Source organism: Mesocricetus auratus, unplaced genomic scaffold (genome assembly GCF_017639785.1).
Source record: "Mesocricetus auratus isolate SY011 unplaced genomic scaffold, BCM_Maur_2.0 Super-Scaffold_6730, whole genome shotgun sequence".
Taxonomy (NCBI): Eukaryota; Metazoa; Chordata; class Mammalia; order Rodentia; family Cricetidae; genus Mesocricetus; species Mesocricetus auratus.
Genome location: NW_024429184.1, coordinates 13,365,013 through 13,386,046, shown reverse-complemented (window position 1 = coordinate 13,386,046; position 21,034 = coordinate 13,365,013). Strand labels below are relative to the sequence as shown.

The 21,034-nt window shown below is 43.1% G+C and overlaps 2 protein-coding genes across 7 annotated transcripts in view; one reads left to right on the top strand and one right to left on the bottom strand.

Annotated features, from left to right (window-relative positions):
• Ncbp1 (nuclear cap binding protein subunit 1) overlaps positions 1 to 13,349 on the top strand; it is a 37,508-nt gene extending 24,159 nt beyond the window's left edge. For both annotated transcript variants that reach the window (XM_040738820.1, XM_040738822.1), the window contains 12 exons: positions 686 to 750; positions 2,012 to 2,074; positions 2,869 to 2,943; positions 3,793 to 3,896; positions 5,508 to 5,630; positions 7,657 to 7,759; positions 8,250 to 8,343; positions 9,249 to 9,352; positions 9,993 to 10,107; positions 11,270 to 11,398; positions 11,870 to 11,983; positions 12,878 to 13,349. In XM_040738820.1, coding sequence (XP_040594754.1) covers positions 686 to 750; positions 2,012 to 2,074; positions 2,869 to 2,943; positions 3,793 to 3,896; positions 5,508 to 5,630; positions 7,657 to 7,759; positions 8,250 to 8,343; positions 9,249 to 9,352; positions 9,993 to 10,107; positions 11,270 to 11,398; positions 11,870 to 11,983; positions 12,878 to 12,991 — 1,203 coding nt within the window. In that variant the 3' untranslated portion in view covers positions 12,992 to 13,349. The remainder of the gene's footprint in view (positions 1 to 685; positions 751 to 2,011; positions 2,075 to 2,868; positions 2,944 to 3,792; positions 3,897 to 5,507; positions 5,631 to 7,656; positions 7,760 to 8,249; positions 8,344 to 9,248; positions 9,353 to 9,992; positions 10,108 to 11,269; positions 11,399 to 11,869; positions 11,984 to 12,877) is intronic.
• A 3,022-nt stretch (positions 13,350 to 16,371) lies between these two features.
• Positions 16,372 to 21,034, bottom strand: part of Xpa (XPA, DNA damage recognition and repair factor) — a 29,895-nt gene continuing 25,232 nt past the window's right edge. For all 5 annotated transcript variants that reach the window (XR_002384685.1, XM_021232252.1, XM_040738813.1 and 2 more), the window contains one exon: positions 16,372 to 16,567. Coding sequence is in view for 4 of the 5 variants with exons in the window: in XM_021232252.1 (XP_021087911.1) it covers positions 16,419 to 16,567 (149 nt within the window). In the remaining variant the exon portion in view is untranslated. The remainder of the gene's footprint in view (positions 16,568 to 21,034) is intronic.

Below are 21,034 nucleotides of genomic sequence, written 5' to 3'. Positions count from 1 at the left end.
TTAAAGGTGGCTTGTTGCTGGTGGTCACTACAGTTTTTAGAAAAAGTTTTATTTTTGTATTTGTTTTGTGGTATGGTAATGGTGAATTTTGTTCTTAAAGTATGAGTTTTTAGAGAGAACTGGGCATGTATAGAGTTTTATTTCTAATATTTCCAAACCAGAAATAATCTGAATGTCCAACAACAATGGGTGAATATGCAAATTTTGTTTCCTTGCAATGGTAATATCCAATTCAGCAACAGCAAGGACTTGTTTTTAATGCAGTGAACAGCATGAGTTGAAAAAAAATGTGTGCTGAAGGAAAGATAACAGATTCATAGAACATGATACTATTTTTGTAAAATTCTAGAAAAATGCAAAAATCCTCTAATAACAGAGACCGTTAGATGCTTGGGGAGAGGTCTAGAATGACCTAGGAAGGAGTGGGTTACAAAGGAGCTTGGGGAAATTGTAGAGATGGTAAAAATATTGTCTTAATGTCACAGAGGTGGATACAGTCAGATTTGTTGCACCACATCATGGACAGCTTAAACTTGAAAAACAAGATCATTTATGTGAAAGGATGACATACACATAAAGTTCTTAGTGACAGACATTTAGAGGTGATGATTTGTTTTTTGTTTCTCCTGTCACAATGCATTTTAAAGGGGAGTGGAACGTAGTTTTCCTTACCTTCAACCCACAGCTTGCACAGGCCACTGAGATGCTGTACATGCGTCTGGACTCGATGAGTACGACATGTGTAGACAGGTACAGCCATCGGTTACTTCTGTACTAAGGGTTATGTTAGCACCTGCAGGACTTATCAGAGGCTGGCGGAAGGATTTCCAAATTGTTCCTGCTTTCTAAAACCCTTTTGAGTAATAGCTCGCATGTTAGAACACCATGGCTTCTAGTCTGTTTCTGCCATGGTTACTTCTCTTGGGTAGGCATATCTTCAAACCTGCCTCTGTAAGGCTCCACTTGTTCTAAGTAAATGAAGCCTGTCTTGGATTGTTACAGATGGTCATTCCATTCTCACCGTTTGCTTATGGGAAAGTCCTTGTGACTATCTTTACCAACTGGTTTTTCTCTTCTGTTCATTTCTCAAATCAGATCAGAGGAAGAATTGAATAGTTATCTAATTTCCATATCTTTTACTCAAATTCTGTATTAAAAATTACCGGTGGCACTATGACCTTGATAAATTCAGTTGATTGAAATGAGATTTTTGAGGGAAGTGCTTTAAGAAAGTATCTTCCAGTGTCTCCGCTCTAATAGAGTATCAGTTCTGAAAACACTTCGAGTAAGACATTTCCTGTCTAGAAAGCCAAGTGTATTTTTAAGTGGGACTTTGTACATACAGGTTGTCCTGAAAAGGTCGCAGTGGGCCTGGAGGGGTTGCTCAGCAATTAAGGTGTTTGCTGCTCTTCCTGACGACTTGAGTTTGGTTCTCAGTGAGCACACATCGACGGCTTTACAACCATGTGTAGCTCCACCTGCAAAGGATCCAACACCCTCTGGCCTCTGTCACTGCAAATGCATGCACATACATCATAAACACGAATGAAGAAGTTAAGTTTTCAAAGGCTGTACATAGTATAGGAAACTAAGAGCTGGAGAGAAGACTCTCCCAACACGTTCAGGCTTACTTTGGTTCTGCCACATGTAAATTATTTAAAAACACTTAACTACAATTTTTTAACTGCTTCCATTTTATCAATGGCTACAGGAGAAAAATAGAATATTCCTTAATAGTTGTGAGTCACATAAAAAATTTTTCACAAAATATGAGCTTAAATCATGTCTCTTACCTAACAAGACTAAAGGAAAGCATTATTGTGAGAACTGAGAGAGCTGGGGGACTATAAGACATCTAGTTAGAGACTATGCTAAGAAAACAGTCAAAAAGCTACAGGTAGTAAGTGGCGTGTGCACACAAGACAGAGTTTAGCTGTATAAAGGATTATATAATTGCTGGTCTAAATTGCCTTCTTAACTTTCTCCTCTCTTACCCTTCTCCCCAATGTAGGTTTATTAATTGGTTTTCTCATCATCTAAGTAACTTCCAGTTCCGTTGGAGCTGGGAAGACTGGTAAGTGTAATGTTTTATCCTTCCTTATTCAGAAAAATTTTATTGGAGATTGCTCAGTCTGTAAAAGTACTTGCCACTCAAACATGAAGATCGGAGTTTGATCTCCAGATCCTATGATAAAAGCCCACCATTGAGCCCTGCGTGGTGTTACTCAGCGCTCAATCCCAGCACTCAGGAGGCAGATGCAGGTCACTCTCTGTGAGTTCAAGGCCAGCCTGGTGTACATAGTAAGTTCTAGACCAGCCAGCGCCACCGTGAGATCCTGTTTTTTTTTGTTGTTTTGTTTTGTTCTTTTTTAAAGAAAAGCCAGACATGAAGGATGGGCTTCTAATCCCTGCACTGGGGACATGGAGATCGGCAGATCTTTGAAGCTCACTGGCCGGCCGGCCTAGTGAGATATAAACCCTGAATCAAAACTCAAAGTGGGTGCTCGGGGGAACAGCACCCAAGGCTATCCTTGGCCCCCATGCACGTGCACAGCACATGAATATGCACATACACAAAAGAACCTTCATATTTAAAACTCACTTTAAAATAGTCTGTTGTGCTGAACAGTGGTGGCATACACCTTTAATCTCAGGTAGATCTGAGTTTGAGGACATCTGGAAACCCTGTCTTGAAAAACCAAAACCAAGCAAAATGGCCTGTTGTCTCTAGTGTTTATTTCATTGATATTTAGTTACTGTATATGGATGAAATAATAGATAGAAAGACCCTAGTATAAGCCAGGAAATGAAGATTATATATACAGAAGGTTATGTATCTGAACTTAATAAAATCACTTTCTTCTTTAGGTCAGACTGTCTTACTCAGGATCTTGAAAGTCCAAAACCAAAGTTTGTAAGAGAAGTTTTAGAAAAATGCATGAGGTGAGTTCTTTGTATTTTCTCCTTGAATTGGGTCTCTGTCTCCCCTGAAGGAGGCTGCTTCTTATCTGACAGGGTTTCTTTCTCCATTGCATTGTGGTCCATAGTGTTCTTTCTTAAGTCCTGGTGTTTGTCCATCTTCCACCTCACATTTTAATCAGGATTTGGGCTACATTTAATCAGCTGTACTGTTGGATTTTATGTGAATTAAGCCAAAAAAATATTTTTCGATGTCCCCTGACATTCATGAGCATTTTCTAAGCTTTGTGTTTTTTTCTGATTTGTGTTTTCTTAGCTCTCCTGGAGTTAGTATTTTAAAAGCCTTAGTTTCTAAAAATAGAATATGTTTGGGGGGAACTGGGATCTGAGCTCTTAATATTTATTTTTTTTAAGGGGTAGGTAGGTTTAGGCATTTGGAAAGACTCAAATTAAATATATCTGTAAATTCTTTGTATGTATGGTGTATCCCTCTCTCACATCTAACTCACATTGTTTCTTGCCATCCTCCATCTGTAACGTGATGCGTAAATCTTTGTCAGGTGGTAAGAACTCGCGTGTATTCGTTTCTTTGGTGATCACAACCAGCCTCCCGCCATGCCAACCTTACCTCCTCCACCCAACCCTCCGCCACGCCACATCTTTCCCCACCAGCCTCCTGGGCCCAGCCCACACCTCAGTGCAAAGTCAGTACAGTCTTAAGTAGGGCGAGCTATTCAGCCTGAAGGACCTTGTCCCCATTTGCTTCTTGGTTGTCCACTCAGTTGGGATATTGGATCCTGGCTTTCTGGGCAAGTTGAGTATTTCCAAAGACTAACCGTGAGACCTTTTCTGAGGCTCTTGTTTGTGTTATAGGTTGTCTTACCATCAACATATATTAGACATCGTTCCTCCCACCTTCTCAGCTCTGTGTCCTGCAAACCCAACCTGCATTTACAAGTATGGAGATGAAAGTAGCAGTAAGTAATTGGGACAACTTGAAATCTCTGTGAACAGTACTGGTTCATGCATACCCCGAAGCCAGTTATTTGTAGAAGGGAAATTGACTTTTTCTTAGGATTGTATTTCTATATTTGAAAAGTAGCACATCTTTAACCACTAGAATAAGAATTTTGCTGTTACCTAATTAGTAATTATTAGCTTAAAGTGTTTTTTCTATTTATATTTTTTACAATGTTTTGTATATGACATTTTTAATATGTTACAAAGAACTGTAAGGTGAATTTATACCTGGAATGTACTGAAACTGAAAATGTATTTGTTATGAGACTTCTTGAATTGGTTATCATCTTGACTTAGGGTTTATATTGCTATGATGGAAAACCATGACCAAAAGCAAGTTGAGGAGGAAAGGGTTTATTTGGCTTCTATTTCCACATCACTGCTCATCATTGAAGGAAGTCAGGACAAGAACTCCAACAGGCCAGAAACCTGGAAGTAGGAGTTGGTACAGAGGCCATGGGGGAGTGCTCATAACTTGCTTGCTACAGTGGATCTTACAGAGGCATTTCTCAATTGAGGTTCCCTCCTTTCAGATAAATAGCTTGTGTCGAGTTAACATAAGGCTAACTGGCACACATCTGATGCTGGGAACACAGGTGGGGGTGCATAGCATTCTGCTTCTAGAAGTAAATTTGTGAACCATTTGGCCCCATGGGTTCTGGCTTGCTGTGGTCTTTGCGCCTTGCACAGTGTATGTACTCCATGAAGGCGGTGTGTGCAGCGGTGGCCGTGGCACAGAGGTAGATGTCAGGCTGTCCAGCTGTGCTGTTGTGACTGCACTGAATGCTGTCATTCATCAGGCGCCTCGCGCTTTGTGCTGCAGGAAGTCTCTGTCTGAAAACCCTGCTCTCCCTTGCTTTACGTTAGCTCAGTGCAGGGAGCCTTTCGTCTCTAGCTCCTGTTTCTTCCCAGTTTGTTCTTTGTAATAACCGTAACCTTTAGCAAGCCTGCTTCATAGAAATACTGTCTACTTCTGAAGTAGATTCCTTGGTAACAAACGGTTCTTATTTTTTTGTGTATGTGTGTGGTGGTGTTTGTTTTTCATAGGATTCCCGCTTTCAGGGACAGGCTCACAGCAGGTGTTAGCTGTCTTTGTGTGGCCTGTTATAACAGACATCAGTTGTTACAGGTCTTAGTGTTCTCTTATGATCCTATATCAGTTGCCCTTTCTGTTACCATTGTCTGAATGACACTGAAAGTAGATTTCCTGTTGTCTTGATGATGGCATTACACTAACATTACTTCGATACCATAAACACATTCACAAAACCCTACCCAGTAAGCTCAGAGCTTCTTATCTTGCTTGAACCCATTTGCTCCAGAAGAAAAGGTTGTTGGCAAAAATTCCCAAGAAGATACTGGGTTTACAAATATCTTAGAAACCCAAGGACTAGTGTACTCATGAGTATTGAATTAGGTGAAGCTTTCATGTATAGTATTATACATGGTTTAAATGCTGATCTTAGCTGAAGGGTGTTCTATTGTAAAGGGAATAACTGAAAGTGTTTATTAGCTGCTCACAGAGTAGTCTGTCAGCTTGATTTACCTTCCCCTCGTTCTGTGTTTAGATTCTCTTCCTGGACATTCCGTGGCACTCTGTTTATCTGTTGCTTTTAAGAGTAAGGCAACTAATGATGAAATCTTCAGCATTCTGAAGGACGTACCCAATCCTAACCAGGATGACGATAATGGTAAGAGAATTGCATAGGCCTCCTTAAAACATGAACAGCTCTGATGAAACAGGAGCTACATAGAATCCTGTTGGGTACTCACACAGCTGTTTTGAAAGACCTCGGCACCAAAGCCAAAGCGCCAGGCACTGAACCCTCTGCCCAAGAACCGGGGCCAGACCACTGGATGCAAATGCAAGAGGTCATTTATTGAGTACACAGGCGCCTGCGGATGCTACTGCAACTCGGTGCAGAGCATACCGGGTAGTTTTAATGGTTACATAAGTATCAACATAGCAACAGGCATTTCATTGGCTCATCTTGGGGGCCGGGGTAGTTCCTATGGACTAAGTTTTCTGGTATTACCTCATGAAAGACCCTGGCACGCTTCAGCAATTATTATCCGGGTCCCATGACTGCTATGGTGATCATAGATCCTGTTTGACATCCTGCCAGCTGGGTGAGGCACCTGGTCTGGGTTTTTTCATTAGGCAATGGCCTGGCCTTGTTTTTCTTTTCCTAGGGGGCCCTGGGTAAGGGTCTTTCAGTTTCACCCCCTTACTTAGGAGGCCCTAAAATTTCTGTGAGGCAGCTTATATTAAGAATGTAAACCGGGCTGGAGTAGTAGCTCAGTGGTTAAGAGCACTGGCTGCTCTCCCAGAGGTCCTGAGTTCAATTCCCAGCAACCACATGATGGCTCACAACCATCTGTAGTGAGATCTGGTGCCCTCTTCTGGCTTGAAGGCAAAAATGCAAGCAGAACACTGTATATATAATAAATAAATTTTTTAAAAATGTGATCCATCCTGTGTGTGGGGTGGTGCAGACCTTTTATCCCAGCACTTGGGAGGCAGAGGCGGGTGGGTCTCTGAGTTAGAGGCCAGCATAGATTGCATAGTGGATTTCAGACCAGCCAGAACTACATAATGAGGCCTTGTCTCAAAACAGAAGAACACAAATCATTTCCTACATACAAAGTAAATTACATATTGTTTATTCTAGGTTTGTTTGTTTGTTTGTTTTTAATATTTCTGCTTTTAGTATATAGAGGGATTCCTGAATGGCAAAGCTTAGGGTGTTAATATTTTTGGTATAATTGATGTTTTCTTTCAATTATAAGCTATTATGAGACTAATGCCTAATTTTTACTTAGTATATACACACAGTTTCAGCCAGCGTCTGAGCTTTGTATCTTCCTGGTATGAATGGGGAAATTGACAGAATGGCACAAGTTTACCTGGCGTGTGCCTGGATAAGGAAAGGAGTACTGCAGCAATTCTCTAGCACCTGCTAAGACACTCTGTCCCATAGTTAAAGTAAACCAGTATGTTGCACAGAGACGACCGTCTGGTTGGACACTGTACCTAGGAGGCGTCAGTCAGCCATGATAATACTAAGTTTAGGCTTTGGCTGATGTCTTAAGACGGAGGTCTAAAGGGTTTACTGGTTTTGCCACCTTTAAACAGAATATGAAGGAGGAGGTATGTGTGGTGCTTTTTAAGGGAATGGTCACCAGCCAGGCATGGTGGGTGCAAGCCTGCCAATCTGAGCAATCTGAGGTTTGGTCTGTGTGTCAAGTCCCTGGCCAGCCAGCAGTACATAGTCATAGATTTTAAAAAAAACATTAAATTTTATGGAAGAGCCAGGTGTTGGTGGCGCACGCCTTTAATCCCAGCACTCGGGAGGCAGAGGCAGGAGAATCTCTGAGTTCGAGGCCAGCCTGGTCTACAAGAGCTAGTTTCAGGACAGGCTCCAGAGCCACAGAGAAACCCTGTCTCAGGGGGAAAAAATATAGAAGAATTGGGAAAATTGTTCCAGAAAAGACAGGATTAAGGGGATGCTTTCTTGATGGAGGATTGAGATGAGGTCTCACTATGTAGCTTTGGTTGGCCTAGCTTAGATATTGAGTAGACTTTGCTTAGCTTACTTTTACTGAAAGATTATTATTGACGTGTCTAATGAGCACACTGTCTGCTTATCATCCCGGGGCATGGCATCACAGAATTACTGCACTTAACATTGTTTATCCTGCTATAAATGTTTTCAGATGAAGGCTTCAGTTTTAACCCATTGAAAATAGAGGTCTTTGTGCAGACTCTGCTGCACCTAGCGGCCAAATCCTTCAGTCACTCCTTCAGTGCCCTTGCTAAGTAAGTATGTGCAATTAACACCAGTGCTGTAGTCACTTCTACCTAAGGTTGTTAAATATGAAGATCTTATACAGAATTTGATAGCATGAGATTCAGTTTGTGGTGGCCAAAATGCTCCCGTGGTTACGTATGTGCAGTGTAGATGTGCATGTGGCGGGTGAACTAGTACAGACGCAGGGCCTCGGGAAGTCTTTACGCGGAGGGGTCTGGCCTGTCTAGACCGCTTTCCAAAGCAAGAAAGCAGAAATGAAAGCCAGCCCAAAGGTTGGTCTCTAAAGAGATAGCAAATCTGATAAGAACCCAGAACAAAAAGAGAGCATAAGTTGGTAGCAGCTTCTCTGCAGGCTGAATTCTAATGCTTTTATGTATTTAATGATTACTCTGGTTATCTTGTGTTTGCATGTTGTATTTTAAATTAAGTAATGGGGCTTTGAGAACACCAAAATGGTTTATATGTAATATATGTGGTGTTTTTCACCTTTGTCTAAAGGTTTCATGAAGTCTTCAAAACTCTTGCAGAAAGTAATGAGGGGAAGTTACATGTGCTGAGAGTTATGTTTGAAGTTTGGAGAAATCATCCACAGGTAACAACTTATTTAAACATAGTGAGGTCCTGGCTATGTAAGCATGCAGTTTAGAAATTAATTATCTTTGAGTCTGCCAGGAGAATGGTCCTTATATCTATAAACCCAGTGTTGTGGAAATAATACATTACTTTTGGTAAATTTTTAAATTATGTTGATTTGTTGGCTGGGGGTGGGGGCCTGTGTGAAGTCAGATGACAAATTTCAGGTCGGTTCTGTCCTTCTGCCCTGTGAGTCCTGGGTATTGAGCTTGGGTCCTCAAGGTTAGCATCAAGAGCCTGCCCACCGAGCCATCCCGGCAGCCCTTCAAAACATTCTTCAGACAGCACTGTGCTTGGTTTGTGTTACTGCATTTCCACACATATTAGATGCTAAATAAGGAAACAGTTGCTAGACAGCAGTAGTTGGTAGGAAGTAGTTATGCTTATTCATTTCTACAAACAAGACCCATAAGATGCTGTTTTTTTAACTGGAGATTTCAGTTGAAATTACACATACACACATTTTATAGAGGTATTATCAGCTAAATTTTCCTAAAGATTAAGTGCTACCACTCAGGAGTTTTTCGTGTAATCTTCTTTGTTAACATGAATTTCTTAGTGTCAGAGCCTAGCAAAGGGCAGAATAAGCTTAAAGACTGGCCAGGTAAGTCAGAAGTAGTTGCACATACCTGTAATTGTGGCACTTGGGAGGTAATGGCAAAAAATGGAGAGTTCAAGGCCAGCCTTAGCTACATGAGACCCTGTCTAAAAGAGAAGATAAAATAAACCATGGCCTATTGCTTAAACTGGTCAATTCCATTGCCATTGAAATCAAGTTTTATAGTCCTGCTATTTTATCTTTGTAGCATTATCATTATGCCTGTTTATCAGTCAAACTTGACCCTGTCTCTGTTCTCATTGCAGATGATTGCGGTCCTTGTTGATAAGATGATTCGTACACAGATTGTTGACTGTGCCGCAGTGGCAAACTGGATCTTCTCATCGGAGCTGTCTCGTGACTTCACTAGGTTTGGACCAGAATTTAGAGCGCATATAAGAGACCATGTGTTTGCCAGTGCTTAGAGAACATGAACTGTGTGAAATAGTTCATATCACTTAGAAACATTTTTTATGAAGTTACACAGGTTTTAAAGATGATCAGAACCAGGACAGCTGGAGTTGACATACAATGAAAGTAGATGGGATCAAATTAAACTCTATGACAGTCCTTTAATGTCTCCACTATACCTTTATTGCCAGCGCACACTGGTCTAAAATATACCGAGTCCCGGGGTGACAGATGTGATCAAACAAAATGGCTCAGTGGGTTGGGAGCTTCCTGTCAAGCCTGCTGAGCTGAGTTCCCTGGGTTTGAGCCTCAGAACCTACATGGTAGAAGGAGAAAACCAGCTCCGTGTTGGTGTTTATTAAGGGTAGGCAAGTACAGGGTATGGTACTGCCTTCTGGGAGCCCACCTGAGCCTAAAGCGTGCAGATGGCTGCTCACATAACTCACAGCGGTGATGAATTAAGTGTTGGTGGAGAAGAGTGCCTAACTCGCCAGAGGATAGAAGCCCTGTCAGCCCTTAGGAATGATAATCTGAAAAAGTGATGTTTTCTCTGTACGTGAAGCTTAACATGCGTTAACCAACTGTTGTGTTACATTAAGGTTGTTTGTTTGGGAAATTTTGCACTCGACAATTCGTAAGATGAACAAACATGTTCTGAAGATCCAGAAAGAGCTAGAAGAAGCTAAAGAGAAACTTGCAAGGCAGCACAAAAGAGTGAGTCCTGTGCGTTCCTGCGTGGTGAGAGGGCATGGCAGTCTGCAGGGTGTCAGAGGCCAGAGCTTGGCTGTTGCGTGCTGTGACAATGGCATTGACCACAAACTGGTTTTCCCTCGTTTACCACCTCTAGTTTGGCCTCCTAGAAAAGGACATGTGTATTTCTGTGTCCGTCATAAAGGGCAAGGGAGACAATTGTAGATAGATGCTGTGAGGAGAGGTAGGACAAGTCAGTCTCAAGTCCCAACTTGTCAGAATACTTAATGGTAATAAAGTTTGTGTTTAGAACTGTATTTCTCAACTTATGGGTTGCAACCCTTTGGAGGTCACATATCAGATATTTACATTGTAATTCATAATAGTAGCAAAATAATGTTTGAGGGTCACCACAGCATTTAGGAAGGTTGAGAACCAATGGTTTACAGGGAAGCTAGCTGGATCCTGTGATGTAATAGTGACTATTCTCTCTGGGTATTGGCGGCACACGCCTTTAATCCCACCACTCAGGAGGCAGAGGCAGGCCAGTCTCTGAGTTCAAGGCCAGCCTGGCCTATGGATGGATGGATGGATGGATGGATGGATGGATGGATGGATGGATGGATGGATGGATAGATAGATAGATAGATAGATAGATAGATAGATAGATAGATAGATAGATAGATAGATAGAAAGAAAGAAAGAAAGAAAGAAAGAAAGAAAGAAAGAAATAATAATGGTAGTGAGTGTTCTCCATTACAGTATTCTCTGGTATTCCGTGTATCCACCGGGTAGTTGAAGACAGGGAAAAAATAAGTTTAATGACCTAGCTGGCCATAGTAGAGACGCCTCATAGTCGTCACTCCACTTCTGCTAGTGCCACTGAATTCCGCCAGAGCTGTCGCTGTAAGAATAAAAGCCCTTTGGTATAAAATCCTTCCCCAGAAGTAGGGCATAGCTCAAAGATAAAATCACTTGCCTTGCATCTCTGAGCTCCTCCTGGGTTTGGCTCCTAGCACCACCCATTCCCCATCCCCAAAACACCATTACTAGGGAGGTGGAGGCAGGAAGATAATGCAAGATTCAAGGCCAACCCAAGCCACAGCATAATCTGGCATTAAATCCTTCCCCTTTCTTGGTAGATTTTATACATTGGGTTTTTACTTTGTTCCTATGCCTTTTGTAGCGAAGTGATGATGACGACAGAAGCAGTGACAGGAAAGATGGGGCCCTCGAGGAGCAAATAGAACGACTGCAGGAGAAAGTGGAGTCTGCTCAGAGTGAACAGAAGAACCTCTTCCTCGTCATCTTCCAGGTAAGCCAGCTTCGAGATGGGGTGTGAAAGGAGCCCATTCCCTGAGTTTGAGAAGTTGCAGTTTTTATTCACATAAATAGTTAATACAGAACTTTGCAAAAGAGTACTGTCACCACTTGGAGGCCACAGTGAATCTGTGCTGTTTGCTTACTATTTAAATACCTTTGTTGTTTATTCCTTCTGGCTGATGGTTTAGGTGACTGCTTTAGTTCCTGTGAACATTTTTGTACATAGATTGTTACTAACATGTTGCTTTTTTAAGGACAGAGGTCAGGACATATTTCTACAAGATGCTAAAGGATTTAACATTAAATCTCTCCCTTGCTAAGTTGACAGTTTGGGGGAGCCCTGAATGCCAGGGGTACACAGCAGTCTGGGGGAGCAACAAGACCACTGAGAGCGCTTGGTCTAGATTCGTCCTGCAGTCAGATTCTCCTAACGCTGCCTGTTCTTCCTGTCCGTCCTTTGCAGCGTTTCATCATGATCCTGACGGAGCACCTGGTGCGGTGTGAGACGGATGGGACCAGCATCCTGACCCCATGGTACAAGAACTGCATAGAGAGGCTGCAGCAGATCTTCCTGCAGGTGAGGGGCCTTGAGCAACAGTAAACACCACTGTCTCATGGGCTTTTCAGTTTAAAAATCTCTCAGTAATCTAGGTGGTAAAACACCTATCCTGTCATGCATGAGATCACAAATTTTGACCCCTACCACTGTTTTAAAAAAAAAAAGTTCTCATAAAGTGTACTCTTACAGGCCCTTTACCTCATCTCCATTTGCTGCCTACTTTTCATCAGAGTATTTAGACAAATTGGTTTTATATCACTCACGCTCTGGGTTGCCATTTTCTGTGGTAGGGAGCCCAGCACAGCTGTAATCTAAAATGAAGGAGGTGGGCGGGGAAACCACTAACTGTTGGTGTTGTGATTGGATTTATAAAGGTATTTTTTAAGTCTTAAATTCCAGTGGTAAATCATGGGGTTTCTGGGGTTTGTGGGCACAGAGCACCAACACCTGCTTCCAGATGTGGTTACAAATTAAGCTTCCAAATAATAATCCCCCCCCCCCCCCCCCCGTTTGTAGTTATTAGTTCCAAAGGTAACTGAGAAGCCCCTAGTTCTATAGAACTTTCTAAGTGTATTTTAGTCTTCAGAGAGAATTGATGCCTTGGCTCCCTAGTCAGGCTGATTTGCAGAAAGCTTGATGATGAATTGTGTCCTGACTTTCGGGATGCCCTCTGAAACGGTCTGTAGTGTAGCTGAGTGTGTGCCCAGGTTCCTGCTGTGCCTTGCATCAAGGATCCCATTCCTTTCCCTGCATGGTCTCTGAGGGCTGGGGTGTCTCAGGAGATGTGTCAGCATTCAATACCTTCCTCCCTACTTCTTGTCAATCCTAAACATGGGTGGGCTATGAGGAAAACGTTTTGCATGGCTGCTTACATTTGGTTTCCTGACTCAAGCTTCTTTTCTGTGTTCGCAGCATCACCAGATAATCCAGCAGTACATGGTGACCCTGGAGAACCTGCTTTTTACTGCCGAGTTAGACCCTCACATCCTGGCTGTATTTCAGCAGTTCTGTGCTCTACAGGCCTAACAGTCATGTATCTTCCCTTGTTATCTTGAAATAACTTGTCTTACTTTTGATGGTTTGAATGTTTGCTTTCTTGTAGTAGCGAGGAGTATAACATTACCCTTTGTTGCCCTTAAGAGCAGGTGTTGCTTGATGGCAGCGATGTTAGAATGTTATGGTGACCGTAGCGTTGTACATACAAGAGACACAACTTTCCTGTGATGAATTTGGTACTCTTTCTCCTTAGGGAACAAAACAGCAGGTTTGAGGTGTATGAAATGCAAGGCCAGACTTGCAAAAGTAACAGATACAACCAGGGAGCCTAGCTTTTCTCTGCTCCTGGGTAACATGGCTGGAATAAACTGAAGTTATGTTTTTTAAACTTTGGTATTTCATGATTTATTACCTTAGTCTCTTTTCTTACTGAAAACCTCTATCTGAAGCTATTTCTTGCAAATGTTTTTAAGTAGCCATCTTATGACACTACTTGTTAGTATAGAAAATTATTAGAACCAACTCCCAAATGTATCTAATCAGAAGCCACCCGGGAATCTTGAGTTACTTTCAGCTGTGATCTCGAGGTACAGTGGAGATGGCTACAGTTTTTCTACCTCTCAGGTGACTGCACGTTTGGCAGCCATTGTTGAAAAGCATCTGGCCATGCCCTGCACCTCCAAGAAGGATTTGCCCAAGATCCCACAATGTCACAAACTGATGTGCAGCAGGCAATAAATGAGCCGAGATGGACGTGGAATTCAGTGTGGCTTGGGGCAGATAATTGATCCCTGAGCCTATTGAGGCTTAAGTGAAATGAGTGTGTTTTGTAAAATAATGCATTATCTGACATTCCAAATTCCTGGGATTTTTACACTTCTCATTAAACCTTAGAAAAATCTGCTAATAATGATACAGTTACTGGTTTCTGTGCATTTGTTATCTTTTTGTACATGCTACATGCTAGTAAGTATGCATTACAATTATCTGCTTGGATATATGGGTCTTTAATTACGAGACTATGATTTCTTTATACATGGGATTTCCTAGACCTTTTAAATACCATATTTAAATTAGGAATATTATCTAATCATTTGAATTCAGTAGATCAAAGCTAGATGGCAGGTACTTCAGTAAGACAAAACCCAGATTCTTAGCTAAATATCCTATTTACATTGTTCCTCCTTTCCATTTAACACAGCTCATGCTATAATTGATTTAAAATGGTTCCAGTCCTCCAACAGCCAACCAATTAACTGTTGAAGGCATTGGTAACTGTGTCCTTTCCTGAGGCACAGTGGAGTCCAGTTCTCCTTGCTCTGCTGTTCTCCTTCCTTCTGTGGATCCTCCTGTACGGTGGTTGTTTCTAGAAACTGATAATATGTCCCTGTTCTGTCGGCTGGAAAACTCAACAGAAGGCTAGATCTCACAGAAGAAAAGATCCAAAGCAGAAAGCAGCTGCTGCCTTTCCCACAGACCGAGCGGTGTGTCCCTGCATACCACGCCTCTCAGATTCTGTGAAGTCATGCTGATGCTCTTTAACAGGCTCTTGTCAAGGTAGACATGTTGCTTCATTCCTAAAAGTGAAAGGTGTGAGATGCCTTTGCCAACCTGGGTGATATCTGGACCCCAGGATTAACTTTGATGCAGCCAGAGAACAGATGCATACAGCCAATCAGATCTCACTGTGTTGGCCTTGACAGTAATGTTGGCTGCTACATACTGGGTACAAGAGTCACCATAATCAATCTTTCCAACAGATTTCTGATGACTGTGCTCACTTCACAGACAGAAGCAAACCCCAGGAAAACTTGTCTGAAGTCCACAGCCAGAAAGTTAAATCAATGTACCTGTCTCTGGAGTACCTTATCTCTGCTCAATGCAGTAACACTTAACAGCAGCCTGAACCCCAACATACTCTTGTCATCAGACCACAAACTTCTCTATCTACAAGAAAGTCTGGCTGCCCACCCAGGACCAGTTTTTACTGAGCTGTAATGTTTAGCATAGCACACATTAAATGCCAGCCTTGAAAAACACAGAACATCTACTGAGGGTTTCTAAAGATCAACTAGTAATGATGATCCCATGTTATTTAGGGTTGACTTGTTTTAAGTTTGGCCTTTCTACAAATATAATGTGTAAGGTGAGCTGTACAAGCCCACACAGTACACACTGTTAGGAAAGTCTTCTGTCCTCAAAGCAGCTTTTGACCTCAGCTAGTTCTACTTGAGCTACATTGTAGAGAAATTTGTATGTTATTCTTTTCCTTTGCTTGGGGTTTTTGTTTGTGTTTGTTTTGTTATTTGAGACTCTTTGTAGTCCAGGCTGTCTGGGAACTCACTCTGTAGACCAGGCTGACCTTGAACTCAGAGACTCACCTGCCTCTGCCTCCGGAGTGCTGGGATTAAAGGTGTGCACCACTGACGCCAGCTCTTTTGCTTGGTCTTTTCTTCACATACAATGATTGCTTCTGATAGCTGTTGTTAATGGTACTTTTTGCTACTACTTTTGACAAGACTGAAAAAAAAAACCTGACTAGCTAAACTGATGCAAATGGATATGGAGAAGTAATATTTACAGCTGTCACTTTCCTACCTCACGGTATTAAACAAGCATGGAAACACATTATCACCTCTCCCTGGGTTAGATGAGAACGTACAGGCAGATAAGAGTACGTAAAGCCGGGCGGTGGTGGCACACGCCTTTAATCCCAGCACTAGGGAGGCAGAGACAGGCGGATCTCTGTGAGTTCGAGGCCAGGCTGGACCAACAACCACCAAAACAATACAGAGAAACCCTGTCTCGTAAAACCAAAAAAAAAAAAAAAAGTACGTAAGTGTAAGTTCAGTGCTTTGGATGAAATAGTCGACACTCAGCTTTGAAAGTAGCCTTTTTCCTTTTTGAACCCAGAATTTCCAAATTGCCTCATAAGGTTTTGAAAAATGGGGCTTGGGCATAGACTCCGGAGTTCATTGTTGGCTCCTGCTGTGACAGGGTACTTGTTTCTGTAGTGACATTCACTGTTGCCACTGCTGAAGACTTCATGGCAGTCTACATCAGACCTGCTGGCTTCTTGAGCAAGTTCAGTTCCATCAACCTCACCCTGAAAGAGCTTCCTCCTGTGCCAGCCTCGCATTTACCTGTGTCCCTCGTTCCCGTGGAGTAGCTCTAACCTGTCACTTATTTGTACTTACTGTGTGCACAGGTATGTACAGGTACACATGGGTACCTTCTTTCTTTAAGCATATCCATCACCAGAGGGTTTTTCTTTAGTTAGTAAAGGAAATGGCCTGCCACTTTTGAATATTACTGTACCCCTGGACTCCCACAAATGTGACACCATGCCCTCAGCCAGACCTCAAGCACAGTCATTTCGTAAGTGTTGTTTCTATGGAGACCACACTGGGTACAACTGAACAGAGCCTTTATTTGAATATAAATTTGCTTTTAAAAGTCACATTTTCTCATATGTCAGTTCATGGCCACACAAGGTACAAGTCTTGCGGTACATGTCATCTTCCAAGTTTTCCTCTGGTCCATACTCATGTTGGTGAGCGGCCGTTTCTCTTTTCCACACACTGCTTCTTACTGCTCGCCGCAATTCTAAGGGGGGAAACAAACCAATGAGGCTTTCATCGCTATTTGAGTACGTAATGTATATAATGGTTTCCTTTGATGCCAACAGTTGCTTAAACAAGCTCGTCAAGCCTCCATCTCTGCAGTTGCTCATTTCATGATCAAGCCATGTGAGCTCACAGAAGCGGCTGAGTGGGTAGTTAAAAAAAACAACAGAATGGGATGTGGGGGCATCTGACAGAAACCAGGGTGCCAGAGCAGCAAGTTCAGCTGAGGTAAGCAAAGAACCAGACTGGCTCAGATCCCAAGGTTCTCAGTCAGGAGCTCCTGTCAGTCAGTCTCTGCTTACAAGAAAACTAGAAAGCCAAGACTACTAGTGTATGCTGTGTTTCCATCGTAGAAAAGCGGCTGTGCAGTGGCCTCATGTCTATTTTATAAAATGACAGCACTGTTTTAGCGTTTTGTTTTGTTAGGATAGTCTCGTGTGGACCCAGGCTGGCCTCATACTCTATAGCCTATGGCCACTCTCAACTATTCAGGCATCTGGTTTGTGTGGTGCTGCGATTGGGCCCAGGCTTTGTGCGTGCTACACAAGCGCTCTGTCAACTGTGCTATATTCCCATTCCAACACCATGGTTTCTAAAAATAAATTGCCCGGGGCTGCAGAGGTGGCTCAGTGGTTAGGAGCGTATACTGTTCTTCCAGAGGACTTGCAGTCACTCGTAGCACCCGTGTCAATTGGCTTACAACAAATGACTGCAGATTTCGGGGTTGCTCATTCTCCTTCAGATATTTTGTTGTAAGGAATATCAAAGCACTACTCGAATCTTTGTTTCCAGTCCTAACATACCTTGGGCAAAGCAAGACAGTCATATACTGGACACTGGGCTAAGTACTCAAGATGCATTATGATTTTTCCTGAGTCTCTACAAAGCTCTCTGCTACCTGAGTGAGTCCGTGTGCCTCCTGACTGCAGAGGGGCAGCAGGCAGCTCCAGTGTGGGCTGGCTGGGGAATGTACCCTGCCACTCTCCTTGATTTCCCCACTGCAAAAATCCCTCAAAGTCGGGCTGCAGTACAACCAAACTGAGCTACTTCTCTGCCAAATTTGAATGTTGTATGTACTTGGCGAAGAGGTGACAAGAATCGTTTCCTTCTCAAACACATTGCACATGAAAACCTAGCTTCGCGGCCGTGACTGAACACTGGCATTTTCTTTCTCGCTGCGTGAAGTCTGTGAAGCTGACTAACGACAGGAAAACTAACGGCAGGGTCTGCAGTGCTTCCGTAGAATGTCTGGCAGACGTGGAAGCAGAGGCTGGGTACTGTGTATCCAAAACTCTTACTGATGGACCCAAGTCTTAACAAACACATAGCTTGATGTATCTTACATATTTCTAGTATCTGGGCTTGGGTTTTCTTTATTGGCAATGTTTCAGATTTTGAGCACTTTGGATTTTCAGATTAGAGATGTCTAACTTGCTGTAGTTATGTTTGGTCTTTCTTTGCCCTTCTCTCCTTTTCCAAACAAGCAGGCCAAAGCCTACCAACAGGAAGTAGAACATGCACAAGGCTACGGAGCCACCAGGGCAGGAAGTGGGGTGATGGAAGATGTAACACTTCCTTACTATAAGCAGTCAGGTTCTCAGGTACCTCCTACATTTGGAGGATTAAAACGGGGTCTATCAGTATGCACTTGGGGGTTTTATACACACAGACTGACACACATGCTTCATGCATGTCCAGCTTATCAAGGGGATAAACAGCAGGCAGCCCATGTATAAGATCTCCACGAGACTGAATCTGAGACAGTCTGAACTCCAAGTTAAAGGCAAATGAGCAAACAACCCTGGAGAAATCGAGAGTCCTTACCAAAAATAACCCTGTAGAGTGCTAATTGATGTTACTAGTGCTAGAGCTAGGAAGCTGTCCTCAGAACCTCTTCAGCACAGTTCCAGCAACGCCGCCCTGGACAGCTGCTCAACTGGAGGTGGGAGGGGTGGTTATTTCCACAGTCTACTTCTTTTTGTTTATTGGATAAAGATCAAATTATTACCGCTGAGGGCAGATGGGCACTGTGTACCTTCCAGATGTAAGGCCCTGGAAAAGGGAGCATCTGCCTGAGACTCTTAGCTTGTACTTCTGCGTTAGCAGAAAACCCACCAAAGTGAAAAGGCATTGCTGATGGGAAGTCCTGTGCATTTGTTAATAAAGCACTGTTGAGCCAATAGGAATCTAGATAGGTGGGACTAGGAGTCCAGGAGGATTCTGGGAAGGAGAAACACAAGAGAGTTGAGAAGTAACGCCATAGGGTAGGAAGCCCGGAAACGTCTCTGGTAAGAAATACATAGATTAACAATTATAGGGTAATTACTTAAGTCAGAGCTAGCCAGTAAGAAGCAAGCAAGGCCAACAGCTTCATAATTAATACAGCCTCCTGTGTGTTTATTTGGGACTGATGCGGCTCTAGAACCAGGCTGGCGGGAAGGCTCCTCTCAAGGAAAAAGCTTCTCTTTACACATTGCTTCTCAGAACAGTGGGATAAGGGAACACACTTCACAATGTCCATGGCATAAGAGGCAAGGGCAGTGAAAATCAGGACAGGTTAGGAAGGAAGACCTGTTTAGTGCCTAAAACATTAGTCTACACCAAGTTCATTCAGAAGAGAAACACTAAAATAGTGTTCAGTGACAGAAGTAGAACACAGCAGTTTAGATTAAATACTACATTTGCTGATGCCATACTAGTGAAAATATGTGCTAGGAAATGAAGCATATACAGGTAGTGATTACGCAACATACTCTTAAGTGGTTCAGAAAGTGTTTAGTGAGAGCATGAACATGATGGCAACATGACAACAGCTCAGTCTGGGGAAGGCGTGTGTGTGAGTGTGTATGTGTGAGTGTGTGATCCTCAGTTCCCTTATCCTAGTGATTTTCTGTAAGTCTGAAATTCTTTCCAAGTAAAAGGGGCTTTAGGAAAAGACAGGAACCAACTTAAAGGAGACTCCACTGGCCAAACCGGAAACAATCTGAGCATCAAAATGAAGAGTAACAGGAGCCTGCACTACCATGATCTGAGTCAGTCAAAAGGATGCTTTGCAAAACAAAACCAAAGGGTCAGACACAGTAGCACACGCCTTTAGTCTCAGCACCCGGCAGGCAGAGGCAAGTCAGCCAGAGCTATGTAGTGAGTTTCTATCCCAAAACAGGCACAGTGATGGGTATCTGTAATTCCAGCAGCTGAGAAGCAGGAGGATTGCTACAAGTTCAAATCCTCTCTCGGCTACATGAACCTTGTCTCAAGAAAACAAGAGCAGAACCCAAGGAAAAGCTGTTTGAAAAGAAGACGACCTGTTTACATGCACATACAAACTAGCTCAGCTAAGACTCATTTCCACATATAAAACACTGAGTAAACGGTGCTGTACCCACAGTGTCATGTGTAGTTACAGAAAGTAGTACTTCAGTGGAGAATAATGACTGTCACACTGCCCCACCCCCACCCCAAAAATGGCAGGTCTCACGTGTCCTTTGTCTCCTAGAAAGTATTCCTCCCGCAGACGCAATGCTGAGCAGTCCAGGGGCAAAAGAGAAGGGCTGAGGGGTGACATTACAGGTGCCACCCCAGGGGCTCCTGGATCTAACAAATGGAACAACAGATGGGAAACATGTATTGCACACTTGCTTTTAATTTTCTAGTTATGATGAGATTTTAGCTAAGCTTTCAGATCTGTAAGAATCGTAACCCATGGCTTAGCAAGCTGTATGCAAAGTCAGGAGCGGCCAGGCATCAGCACTTGGAAACGATGTGTGCGCACGCTGCCGCGATGAGGCACAGGTGTGGAGGTCAGAGGACAACTTGGCAGGAAGGAGTTCTCCTCTTACCAGATGGGCTCTGGGACCCAAACTCAGGATTGGCGGCGAGCACATTTATCCACAGAGCCATTTCTAAGGGAAGGGCTATGGGTTTCACGACCCTCATGAAAGTAGCAACCAGCTGTCTTTTGTTGGCTCCTGAGATAAAGGCTAGTGCACACAAAAGCAGGGGCAGGTCTAGCATACCTCAGGAAGGAATCCGGCTGCATGTGCCGCACAAAACGGGGCCTGAGAGTGGCTGGAGCCCCAAATGGTGAGTGGCTGGCCATGCTGCAGCCTCGGAGTCCTACGGCAGTAGACAGCTGATGCTTAGAGGCTGCCTCTCCCAGAAATGACTAACCAGCCTTACTACTGAGAGCCCCAGAAACTGCTTAGGATATTCACCCAAAGAGATTTCCCAAAATGCTTGTGAAAAGTCAATACCACTTCAACGCTTCTTTTTAGTTGCTATACTTTGCAAAGCAGGCTGTCTGCAGTCAAAGCAACTCTGTGCTGCTTCTGAGAAAGTATACAAAAGTGAGGGACACCCAACACTTGTACATGCCGGGCCGGAGGGCAGGTATCCTCGTTACTGGAGGAAAAACATTACAAGTTTGTGTTCCATGAGCTAAATAGGA